The 13,410-nt window shown below is 39.5% G+C and overlaps 1 protein-coding gene across 1 annotated transcript; it reads left to right on the top strand.

Annotated features, from left to right (window-relative positions):
- Positions 1–776: 776 nt before the first annotated feature.
- Positions 777–12,740, top strand: LOC128695753 (uncharacterized; the record flags this gene model as incomplete). The annotated part of the gene is given in 3 exon segments (XM_070093137.1): positions 777–1,037; positions 1,620–1,811; positions 10,458–12,740. Coding segments are annotated over 3 exon segments (2,520 nt in total), but the record flags the coding sequence as incomplete, so codon positions are not given.
- Positions 12,741–13,410: the final 670 nt, after the last annotated feature.

A 13,410-nucleotide genomic window follows, 5' to 3' on the forward strand; every position in this document is an offset into this window, starting at 1 on the left:
GGGTGGTGCAGTATGGTGCATATGTTACAGAAGAATAGGCTGGTACAGTATGGTACATTCATAACAGGAGACTAGGGTGGTACAGTATGGTACATATGTTACAGGAGACTAGGCTGGTACAGTGTGGTACATTCATAACAGGAGACTAGGGTGGTACTGTATGGTACATAGGTAACAGGAAACTATGGTGGTACTGTGTGGTACATAGGTAAAAGGAGACTAGGGTGATACAGTATGGTACATATGTAACAAGAGACTAGGATGGTACTGTATGGTACATATGTAACAAGAGACTAGGACGGTACTGTATGGTACATATGTAACTCTGTATGTGGTCTCCTTACCTAATCTCCCAACTCCATAATTTCCCATTTTATCTGTACAAACCCCAGTAATCATTTACGTGACCATTCCTGATCACTATACAGTCTTCCTGCACTTTTTTTTCCAATCTCGTCAATGATAACACTTTACTGTACCTAGTTAAGTTTATTCCTGTTGTCAGTTCATTAGCATACACGTTTTTGGCGTTGTGTTGCTGTTTTAGGTTAAATCTACATACGTTATCACCAATATATGCCTCAGCCTTTATGAATCTTTAGAACCATTATTCAAATCTGTATAATTCATTTTGTAAAAATATTTGTAAATCTCCTGTACAGATATCTTATCTGAACAGTATTGAGAGTAACACATCTGTTCCTTGTGTTTGATTTGATGTTATTATTCACTTAAAATTCTTAAATACACACCCTAGATCTTCTATTTTCCCATAGGCCATAGTGCACAGAATTAAGTATGAACTGACACTGGTTGATGCGAGGCGTGAGGTTCAAGACAAGCCAAGAGGCGAGGCAGATGGTGAGGCAGTAGATGAGGAGTTGAGTACTGGTATGGAGTATCTTCTGAAGCAACTGCAGGGGCCGGAGGCTTGGCGAGCATCCTGGTACAGTAGTGAAAGAAACCATGACAACCTTACCAGACTTCTGGTTCGAGCCTCTTACAGAGGTGCCACTCTCACTGCTGCATTTATACAGGTGTGTCTTAAAATTACACTTTTTTTTCCAAACGTCTTAGATCTCAAACTTTATATCGAGTTACATTCCAATTTATTTACTTACAACACCCTTTTTCTGTTACGTATGTAACCATTACTATTACTATTACTAGGGCTCTGGTGGCCTGGTGGTTAACGCTCGCGCTTCACACGGCGAGGGCCTGGGTTCGAGTCCCAGCCAGAGTAGAAACATTGGGCGTGTTTCTTTCCACCTGTTGTCTATGTTCCCCATCAGTAAAATGGGTACCTGGGTGTTAGTCGACTGGTGTGGGTCGCATCCTGGGACACTGACCTAATTTACCCGACATGCGAAGCATAACAAGCGGCTTTCTATATAGTAGTATGTCATTGTTGTCAGCTAGGACTGTATACCTTGTACATGTACTTGTAGTAAATAAAGATATTTAACTAGTCCACTGATATTACAGCTTTGTATGACCCAAACGGGTTAAGCACTAGTTTAATAATAATAATAATATAAATTATGATCATTATTATTAATAAATAATATAATTATTACATAACGATCATAACCACTGCTATTATTGACTGGTGGTCGCAGCAAAGAGGTGGGTCAGTGACTTCCTTGACTGCTAGTGGTCACACTGCGCTCCACATTGCCCTAGACGCTGGTCACATGCAAACTGTCGAGTGCCTTGTTCGCCACATGGGTGCCAACCTCTTCCTTTGTGACGGGCTGGGAAGGCTTCCTCTTCTTCTGTGTCCTCAAGACAAGAGAGACCAACTTCTGGAGGTAAGGTTTCCTATCTGCAACTATCCTCTTCTCTGGATAAAACGTTATTACTTTATATTCTCCTCGGCCTATATTACATGAACGGGTTTAACCTTTCATCATAAATATAGTAATAATTATCTCCTACTCTCCAGGCACTGTATAATCCTAATAGATTTACCATGGATTTATTAACAATAATATAGTTCGCTGGGATTAAGCTTTACCACGTAATCCCTCTCAACAGTCATTGGTATACACATTCTTAACATGAGAAACTTACGGATTCATCAGTATGAAGTTTGAGTGACAGTATAATTGGTTCATTTCTTATATATATATATATATATATATATATATATATATATATATATATATATATATATATATATATATATATATCACAATCTTTATTTTATAGTGTTATCTCTCATTTCCATTGTATATATTTATACAACATGGATAACATCATCCATTATTGCCGTTTTTCAGCCTATCACATCTGCCTATATGGGTTTGCATAAATATTTGGTATCCTCGAAATTGACTATATATATATATGAGAATGCCTGATTCTTTTTCCTACCAATATTCTTCCGTAAATTTTCAATTATATTTCTGGGTCAGCTGTTAGTCAGGGCAGCAGAGTTACAATCATTTATTCCTCATTCCTGTAAGTTGTTTATTCTACTCCACCTGGATAGAAAAAAAACACACATTTACAGTTCAGGATATTTATCAGAGGAAACGTTTCGCTACTTCAGTCCAAATGAAGTCACTCGTGGCGAAACGCTTCCTATAATAAATGTCCTGAACTGTCCATAAGTGTCTTTTCCATATCTTGTCGGTATCACCACATTTTTCACCAACTTGTTAGCCTGCTGAGGTAATTATTGCATCACCAAACTGTCATCTCCATGTTAGTGGTGACTTTAATTACAGGATTAATTGTCCACTGTCGAAGACCTATTTGACCACCACTCATACTGTTGGCCAGTCAACTACCTGTTCTCGGGGTATTAAAGACTTTGTAAATGGTCCAAGCCGGACCGAAACGTCGTCGTGACCTGCTCTTTTCTATATGCAGGTTATTTGTGTATTGTTCGAGGCACGGTATTGTGCCTTTTTGTGCTTAAATATCCTTGATGTTGGTGAGGGGCTCTTGATTTAGGGAATTGGATCTGTGCTCCAGTTCCCCGAATTAATGCCTTCCACATATCCCCCCCCCCCAGGCGCTGTATAATCCTCCGGGTTTAGCGCTTCCCCCTTGATTATAATAATAATAAGGTGCTTAAATAAGTTGAGGTGATGTATCTTAGTACTGTGTCTGGTCGTAGTGTCGTTTCAATTAGTATGTAGAACATAACATAAGAACATAAGGATGGAGGAACACTGCAGAAGGCTTACTGGCCCATAAAAGGCAGGTCCATAATTACAGAAACCTTAATCTGAACCAGGTTGGTGTGAAAGTGAAAAATATCTTGGGTAAGGCGGATGCGTTTGCATTGGTTTTCGACCATTTAGCAAAGATTCATGATGAGATGTTTGTGGCTGTGACTAATATATTCCGCCCTTTGATTACAAAATAAATATTGATTCGTAATGTTGCCCCCTTTATGTGAGTCCTGGGTTGTTCAGCTAGATAGGACTTTGAAGAGTGCAGTGTGTGGATGGCAAGGATTGCGTACTGGATCATGGTATGATGATAAAGATACCTGTTAGGCAGGATATCGTTCCATAAGGTGAAACACTACAGGGATAACAATTAAATTTTGTCGTGGAAATCAGAGAGCTTCTGTTTACCCATGTTAATGACCTGCTGGTATGTGTTCGAATTTACCTTGATTAACTTTGATTATGCTTTTCAACTAGCATCAGCCATCTTTGAATATTTTTTTTTTTTACAAATAATGGAGAACATTCGTTTGGATCTGGATTTAACTCAGGTGGGTAAAAAGTTCTCAGCGGCTGTCCTGACTCGGGTTGTATCACAGACTAAATATGCTTAGGATGTTCCAGTTAGCGATGAGATGGATTCTGGGTTGTATCAATTTCTAATAAGACATATTAAGCATTAGATCGTATGAATGTTTCAAGTATCTTGCCCTCATATGAAAGTAAATGCTGGTTTTATTACAAAATTGTTGATCATTTAGAGTTTTCAGAGCGCATGTTTTCCTCAGACATTGAAGGTGTCTCTGGCAGTCAACTTGAAAAGTTTTCTCTTGATTATAAAATGTTAATCTGTCGTCCTGTTCAAATATCATGTTGCTATGTTGACTGAACGTACTAATCTTTCCTTTTCTGGAGTGGGGTAACATGTTAAGTCTACATATATACTATTTTATTCAACTCGCCACCGTTTAATTCAACCTTGTATTAAGTTTATAATGATTTGATTGGTACAGAACTTGTATTCGGAAATGTACTATTTTTCTTGGACCTCTCTGATGCATTTAATACCATTGCTCATAGATTACTGAGAAGTGATCGTTTCGGTAGCGGTCTTAGATGTACCACATTGTCGCTTCTGAAATCATATCTTTCTGGTGGGTCTTATCTAGCAGCAGTCCCTTTGGCATTTTCAGGGCTCTGTTCTTGGACCAGTACTGGTATACTGTTTGTTACTGTTGGATGCCCACTGGACTAATTATCATATTTATGGTGATAATACTTAATGTAGAAGATGTAAAAACTGAATGAGATTAATACGGAAATTTTGATTGTTTGGAGAGAAATCTCAGGGGTGAACAGAGCGGAGATTCTGGTGCATTTAACTTGCAGTCTGTGGGATTAGTGAGGGATCGGGTTGTCTATCTAGGTTCCTCATTGTCTTTGTTGGGCACATCAACCAAAATGTTAAATCTTGCAATTTTCTTTTTTTGTTATCTCTGTGCAGTTAGAAAATTTCGTAATAAGCAGAATGTCTTTGTCCTTATTTATGCATGGGTTTTCTCATGATTTGTTCTTTTAGCACACTGGCCGTTTCCCACCTAGGTAGGGTGACCCGAAAACGAAGAAACACTTTCACGATCACTCACTCTATCGCCTTGCCAGACGCACCCCGATATTATATCTCAGATGCCCCTCTAAACTGCAATATCCCAACCCTCCTTCATAGTGTAAGCACAGTACGTCCCACCTCCAGGACTCATATCCAGCTAACTGGTTTCCAGGAATCCCTTGTTAAATATTACTTTTCTCCAACTTCATTAGTACATAAAGTTATGAAACATATTCACTCATTCCTTTCTAACACACTCACGCTCGCCTGTTGGATGTACAAGCCTTTCACATACTATACCTCCTTTGCCTCCTACCTTCAACCTTACCTAGGATGACATCTGTCCAAACCACCTCAATAACCTCTCCTAAGTCCTCTGGATACTACTATTAGCAAATCTGTAACTCCTAATCTCCAAACTAAGAATTCTCTACACAATGCTCACACCACACATTAATATATTCACAGCCTGCAGCTTCCATCTTGCTGCAACATTAAAAACCAATAATTCACGCCAGTATGAGTGCTGATATTACTGATACATTCTCCTTTTTGCCTTCATGGATTACGCTCTTTAAGGCCACAATGCACCATCGACCTTTCTCCTCTTTTCAGTTCTGTGGTTCACCTCGTCTTTCACCGATCCGTCCGCCGATAAGTCCACTCCCTAAAATCTGTACACATTCCCTTCCTCCAGACTCTCTCCTTCCAGTCTGATGCCCAATTTTTCACCTTTTTTATGTTCACTGTTAATTTCCTTCTTTTACGAACCCTCCCAAATTTATCCACCATTCATTGTAACTTCTCTTCATTCTCCAAAACTCACAGTGTAAGTGACAAAAAGCAACTGTCACAACTCTCAATTTGTATTAGATTCTTTATCTTTCAATACCTCACATCCACCCAAGACCCTATCATTCACTTCTTTTATAACCTCATTTATAAATATTTTTAAAGGCTATGGTCACTTCACACATACCAGTCTAAAGCATACTTTTACTGAAAAATAATTTCCCTCTCTCCTACATACCCTAACTTGAATCTCGCCATCCTCATATAAACTCATAACTACTACAAGAAACCTACCATCTATTCCATATATTCTGTCACATTAATCCCCTATCCAGCCTATCATAAATGCAACGAAAACTTCTCTAGCTTTATTTAAATATTGTTCAATTATATGCATCAAAGCCAATATTTGATCTGCATTTCCTTCCTAAAACTTTCTTGTTCATTTGCAGTTCTGCTCACTGTCTTACCCTTGATTCTTTCAATAATTTTGCTACTCACTTTACATTATATACCCAACAGGTTTATTTCCCTATAATTCTTAGTATTTTTCATTCATTTCATGCATGCTCTCTGCTAATCCCTAAGTACCTACTCACATTTCATACATTTATTGAGCAAATGCACCAACCACTCCAAAACTATGTACCACTTCCTTTGAACATTTCTGCTTCATTCCCGTCAATCCCAGCTACTTCCCCCCCCCCCCACCTCCTCCATTCTACCAACTGCCTCATACACCTGCCCACTTCTCCACTAATCAAAGATGCTATACTTCCCTGCCCATTGCGTGAATTCACTGCCTCTCTCTTTCTCTAATAACATTAAACAGCTCATCAAAATATTCTCTCTATCTGTAGTTAAACCTTCACGTCCCCATCTAATAATATCTCTCTTTTGTTTTTAACTGTTAAATCAATTCGTTCCCTAGGCTGTCTCAACTTATTAATCTCCATTTTTTCTTCTCAGCAAAATTTGTTGACAAAAACCTCACCTACGCCCTCATTTGCATTCCTTTTATGCTCCTTCACATTTCTTTTAATCTCTCTCTTTTATAGTTCTTATATTTCACTCTCCTTATATCACGTTTGCTTTGTAAAACTTCTCTTAAGCTAACTTTTCCTACCTTACCACTCTCTTTACCTCTTCATTCCACCAATCGCTCCTTTTCCCTCCCGCAACCACCCTTCTATATCCACAAACTTCTTCACACTCTAACGCTACATTCCTAAATTAACTTCATTCCTCTTCGACCTCATCACCTATACTCTCACTAGTCCATCTTTCTCCCAACAGTTACATGTATCGTACCCTAACTACCTCTTCCTTCAATTTACAAACCTTCACATTTGTCTTACCCACTGATGACATTCGCCATGTATTCCGTCTTTCTCTTTCTTTCGCTGATCCTGCAACTAAATAATATGATATATTTCTTGTCCCTCTAAAAACATCCACTTTTCTAGGTTTTACCCATCAACTTTTCATCTACTAATGCATAGTATGACAAATTTCTCTCATTATGCCATGCATCATCTTTTGTATTACATAGTACCTATTACCAAACCACTTTTTATACAAAGTTCAATTAAAGGCCCCATTATCATTTAAACCTGACACCCAAAACCTACCTACTACGCCCTCACCAACCGTTTCTCCCACTTTAACATTTATTTCCCCACAACAGTTATTTTTTCAATTGATCCAAAACTGTAAACACTCGCTTATCTCTCTCTGTCTCTCTCTCTCTCTCTCTCTCTCTCTCTCTCTCTCTCTCTCTCTCTCTCTCTCTCTCTCTCTCTCTCTCTCTCTCTCTCTCTCTCTCTCTCTCTCTCTGTCTCTCTCTCTCTCCCTCTCGCTCTGAGTTTCCTCTACACTCTAGAAATGATTTTTGCGGTTTGAGGGTTTAGACTAAATCTTTCCACGTATATAACGTAACGGATGTTAGTAAGGCTGTTTTGTTCAAGTGTAGCCCCATTTATTACGTCCCTTAATTTATCTCCCATCTGTGTTCACCCTGCATCATACTTTTCCTTTCCCTCATTTACAAGTCCCGACGATTCCTGTTTGCTCTTCCACGCTTCCGTGTGCAAAAGTTCATTTGTCTGCTGCAACTGTACGGATTGTTGTTTCTTGATCACTTGCAAGGTCTTTCTGTTGCTGTTGCAGTGTACATTAATGGTTGTAAATCCCCTGATGGCGTTAAATGTACAGCAGTTTTTTCCCTGACAAAATCATCAGAGTTCATTTACTAGACTCGGCTAGTGTTTCCATAACCAAGTTATATTCAACCCTCATGGCTACCACGCACATTGTGTCGATATCTGCATCATCATTCATAGCGCACTACAGCTATCCACAAATTCAACCCTCTCTTACCATCGTCCTTCGCATTCAGCTTTCGTTATGACGTATTTCTTGTAAACGGAAATACATAGGTTTTGTTAAGTAACAGGACACAAGTGCAACTAATGTAACATTTTATTGTGGCAACGTTTCGCTCTCCAGGATCTTTGTCAAGCCGTTTCAAACAATACATGGACACAGAGGGTATATATAGGCTTAGAGTGAGATGGAATACTAGTGGTAGTAGTAGTAATATTATTAGTTGTAGTACTACTACTACAACTAAAAATACTACTACTACTAGTATTACACCTCTCTCTAAGCCTATACATACCCTCTGTGTCCATGTGTTGTTTGTAATGGCTTGACAAAGCTCCTGGAGAGCGAAACGTTGCCACAATAAAATGTCACATTAGTTGCATATATGTCTTTTTACTTAACATATTGTCGGTAATTCTACCAGTATTAACACGTAGGTTTTTGCTTGGTCCCGGGATACGTCGATGTTTTGGGGGTAACTAAAGAGCAGATTTAGCCGCTCATTCAGCTGTTTAAAACCTCCCAATTTCCCAAAGGGGTATTCCTAACACGGATTGTTTCTCAGTGATCTCTTGACTAGTCTGCAATTGATAGCAACAAAGTTGGTCCGAGTTAGCTCATAACAAATTGTTTTATGTAAAACCACATTTAAGTTTCTGGCAGTCTTCCCACCGCTGTCGTGTTCAAGCGACTGCACTCTCCCGTCTGTGCATCTTCCAAATGCGCCTCCTGAAAAAAACGCCTAGTGCCACTCTGCGAGGACTGTTATGTTGCACTGTCAGTTTACCACCGCCTCAACTCACCTGTGACGCAAACTCTTAGTTTGAAATTTTATCAGAAACTCAACCTATTTCACAAACTGTGATTTTACCTTTGCTCTTGCCTTCTACCTACCCCAGGAACCCTCGCATGCTTCTGCCTTTCCTCCCTCATCAGCTTTACACATTCCTCCATATTATGCATATCTCTACCTACACCACTCTATGACCCTTTTGGGATTAATGCTTAAACTTATTATATTATTATTATTTTTATTAGTTATAACAGTAGTACTTGATAAATGGTTCAGAGAACAGACAAGTTGATCAACTAGACACATGTGCAACACTTGGGTATCTCTACTGTGGGAACGTTATCCACGTAGTTTCTTCATCAGTCCGATACAAAGAAGAATAGTGAAGATTAGAAGGAGTTTGATGTAATCAGTCCTTCAGCCTGGAGTCGATGTAATTAGTCCATCAATCTTGTTAAGAATACAGCATAGGGCGAAGGCGGAGTTTATATATTGCAGACAGATAGGTGAAACAGTGAAGAGGTTGGATTTGCCCAAGGTGATACCGCCTACGACTGCTTCACATCCTGTCTGCAGTATATAAGCCCTTCATCACGTCTATGCTGTATTATTATCAAGACTGATGGACTAATTATATCGACTCAAGGATTAGAGACTGATTACCTTAAACTCCTTCTGACCATCACTATTATTCCATGTACTAAACTGATTTATCAATAGTAGTTGTAGTAATATTTAGGATTTCCCTTGCTAATTAACTGTGCAGTTAGACTGGTATCTTCCCTCCCCACTAGTTCCTTCTTGTATAACCTGAATTACATCCCTATCGAGGGAAGAACTGAATTTAAACTATTTATTAATACTCAAAGGTATTTAATTTAATGATCCCAAGTTTCTTGCTATCTTCTTGCATTTTTACACTGAGCAAAGGGAAGGTTTCTGAGAAATGCTGCGGATCCTTTTAGATTGATTAAGCCTCGTGTTGCTAGGAAAATTTTTCCTAGAACTGTTTTTGCAGTTCTTAGCCTGTTCAATAGGTTTCTAGTATGTGTTAAGAGTCTAGAATCTGCTGAAGTATATCCAAGGATGAGAGTGTGATCTTAATGACCGCACTCTCACTCTTGGATATAAGTAAAGTTTAGTATTGTTGTCTTTATCGCTGCAGTTACATGGCATGGCTTGGTGTGAGTGCGTGGTGTGAGTGCGTGGTGTGAGTGCTTGGTGTGAGTGCTTGGTGTGAGTGCTTGGTGTGAGAGCTTGGTGTGAGAGCTTGGTGAGAGAATGCTTGGTGAGAGTGCTTGGTGAGAGAATGCTTGGTGAGAGTGCATGGTGTGAGTGCTTGGTGTGAGTGCATGGTGTGAGTGCATGGTGTGAGTGCTTGGTGAAACAGGACCATAGATCAGTGAGAGAGAGAGAATGGTAGGTCGTGTGGCACATACAATAAGCAACAAATTCAACATGTCGATCTTCCTACATAGTCAGTATGTGTATTTGAATAAAAAGACTAGGCTTTACTTTGATAGTAAAAAAATATATAGAATACAAGTCTGTGCCACATAGTTAAATACAGACAGACCAGATAAAACTACAGACATCAAATTGCGTTGTATTATAGCAGTTATATTTGTTAATTATATTATTATTAGTAATTATGTATCATTATTATGAACATTCTTTCATATTTTTTTTTCAGGATGCTTTGTGCCAGGCCTATCGCGTCCTCGATTTCCGTATGGGAAAAATTCGATCTGGCCTTGAAAAACAAAACTTAGCTTATGTCATGGTGCTAATGGCTGTATTGTATAATGAAGCTGACTTCTTTTCTTCTGAAGCAAACTTGCCCTGTATGAAACACGGTTTGTTCCCTGATGTTCACTTATCCTCTGAGAGAACAACCAGTTTGTCCACTGAAGCTGACTTGTCTTCGGTTGAAACATTTCCTTCAAGAAAATGGAAAGAAGTATTTCTCCAAATGGCAATCATGTTGAGACAAATAGAGGAAAGACAGTTTTTAGACGATAATTGGTTGAAGGATTTGCTGTCTTGCCTGTCGCAAAAGCGTATTGAAAGAAATGACACAGTAACAGCGGCAGAGGTGAACGATGACCTTGACCTTGATGAGGAACTATTCTTTTTGCTTATAGAAGAACTGAAGAAAAAGCATCACTCGTTGAGCTCTGAAAATCACAAAAAAGACCCTGAACTTGAAGATCTTTTAAACTCTACGTTACATAGAGCTCTTCGACTGTGTTGTGAATGCGATTTACTGCTCCTGACTCATCTTTTATTTACAGTCGCAGCTGTGCCTGTTGATGAGATCATTGATCCAGTAAGTGGGTCCACTGCTTTACACATTGTAGCGTCTCATGGACGTATTGGCTTAATGGACTACTTACTAAGCCGGAATGCATCTCCTTCTGTTCTTGACCATGCAGGTCGCACTCCGGCTCACTTAGCCTACATGTTCGGTCACAGTGCTGTGGGGGACTGCCTTTGTGAAGGTTTTGAAGAGTCAAGAAGTAAAGCAGGAAATTGCCCTAAAGATTTGTTAGTAGCATTTAAGAAATACTTGAAGATGTACCATCTTGAGAAGAACATCAGGGTTCCGATGCACGAGTTAAACGATCCCCTCGCTCTAACGCGGGCACACTTACAACAGTTCAAGTGGAAGTGGAGATCAAATTTTCAACGAGCGGTAAAAAATCTTCATGTAGACTTTACTAGCGGCGAGGCTCAGGAAGTGCAGACAATACTCACAGAGGAAATAAAGAAAATTCTTAGTGATCAAGCAAGAATAAACCCTCTCTGGGAAGGTGATCTTCAGGTTTTAGGAAGCAGCGCAGACAACCTTCGATTATATGCACCAGATGAATTTGACTGTAATGTGGTTCTCAAGAAAATTAGCGGCTTTCCGGGTGGAGGCCTAAAAGTTAAGCACACGCCATTTCCACGAGAGGTGGCAGAAATGAAAGGTTATTCAACCTGCGTCTGTGTTACAGCAGTCAATGAGTCTCTCAAATCTTATATTGATGGTCCAAACATCGTGAGGTTATTTTCTAATGATTTTCTAAAGTGCTTGGAAAATTTTAAATTTTCAGACAATCGTCTGAGCTTTGTGCCTCCGGGGACAAGGAAGACTCAAGTAGGAATCAGTGTTTCCTTTGCATGGGAAGGTAGTGAGTTTCCTTTATTGCTGATCGAAGTGGACATTGTTCCTATACTGAAGATCCCATGGCCTGGCAGCCAACAGAGGCCCCCCATGACACCTCCTGATGTGGACACGCTGTATATCAGTAACACTGGTGATGGTGAGTGGCGCTACTCATTTGCTGCCATAGAAAGCAGAATCTTTCGAGCTTTACCTGGGAATCGGCGATTGGTGTTCTTGGCCTGTAAACTGCTGATAGTAACTCTGAAGGTGGTGAGCTGGGCACCACGAGACGTGAAAGAACTTTTTACATACTGGAATGGCCGAAGATTCAAAATTCCTGCTCCAGCTGGCTTCATCCTTAAGAATACCTTCCTTCAAGAGATGGAGGATGTCAAGGACAATGCTGAGTGGGACACTCAGAAACTTTACGAGAGGATGTGCTCTGTTTTCAGCAGAATGTGTATACGAGACTATGATGTCACTTCGGGAACGACTCGGTATTTCCATGGTAAGGTTCATGCTTACTTTGGAGGAAACACAGAGAAGCCGTCCATCGGCCTCGCTGCTCCAGAAATTCTTGCGTTTTTGGAATCTCTGAAAGCCTCTTGATTAATTTTTTTCTAGAAGGTTACCAAGAAACTGGAGCTACCTTTCCATTCATCAGTTCAAAACTGATTACCTCCCGGTACCCAGGAACTGCATGACCTTGTTGAATTAACATTTCCCTATGATTATAAAATTATGATCTGAATAAAGTGTTCTTAATAATATTGTGTTCATTTAGAGTTTGTGTTAGTACAATTATTAAATAAAAGAGTAATTTTATTTACATGTTTATCCTACTGTCTATGTTATATTGTTCACTTCCATCTTCTATACGGCACAACCACCTGCAGGATATTTAGCAACACTGGCCGAGCCGCTAAAGAAAGAGAAGAGCCTATTACATCACTGTCAGTTTGGTTTGAAGTACCTAGATCGAGGGAGCTAGTAAATGGAGGAACCCTCTATTGACAACTGCGCTTCCTATGGACATGACTACCTCATGTAAATTTCTAGACTGAATTAATGGGCTGTGTGGTTTTATAGTAAGTCTGTGTTGAATGGGAATTTACTCGGTACAAAGCAAAGCTCTGGAGATCTTCAGTTCAAGAAGAGTTGTCTGATACTTGGTCAAGATTTTTATTAGTTTTATAGTGAAATATTCGCAACTCGCTTTAATAAACTTAAGATTGAAAATAACACTCTGATGCAAGGACAAGTTATACACTTGAAGGAGCCATAAGAATATACACAAATAACCCGCACAGAGGAGAATAAAGTTTTGGGCGACGTTTCTGTTCGACTTCGACCCTTAATTATTCACACAGTAGCGAGAAGGGTAGATTGTTCTTTGATTCGTCAGGAACTGTATCCTGTCACGGGTATTAATCCTAAGGTGGCTCGTTTGAGGATTTCGAAGATACCGATCTAATTCATGCTAGCCAGAACTCCT

This window comes from Cherax quadricarinatus, chromosome 41 (assembly GCF_038502225.1).
Source record: "Cherax quadricarinatus isolate ZL_2023a chromosome 41, ASM3850222v1, whole genome shotgun sequence".
NCBI classification, from domain to species: Eukaryota; Metazoa; Arthropoda; class Malacostraca; order Decapoda; family Parastacidae; genus Cherax; species Cherax quadricarinatus.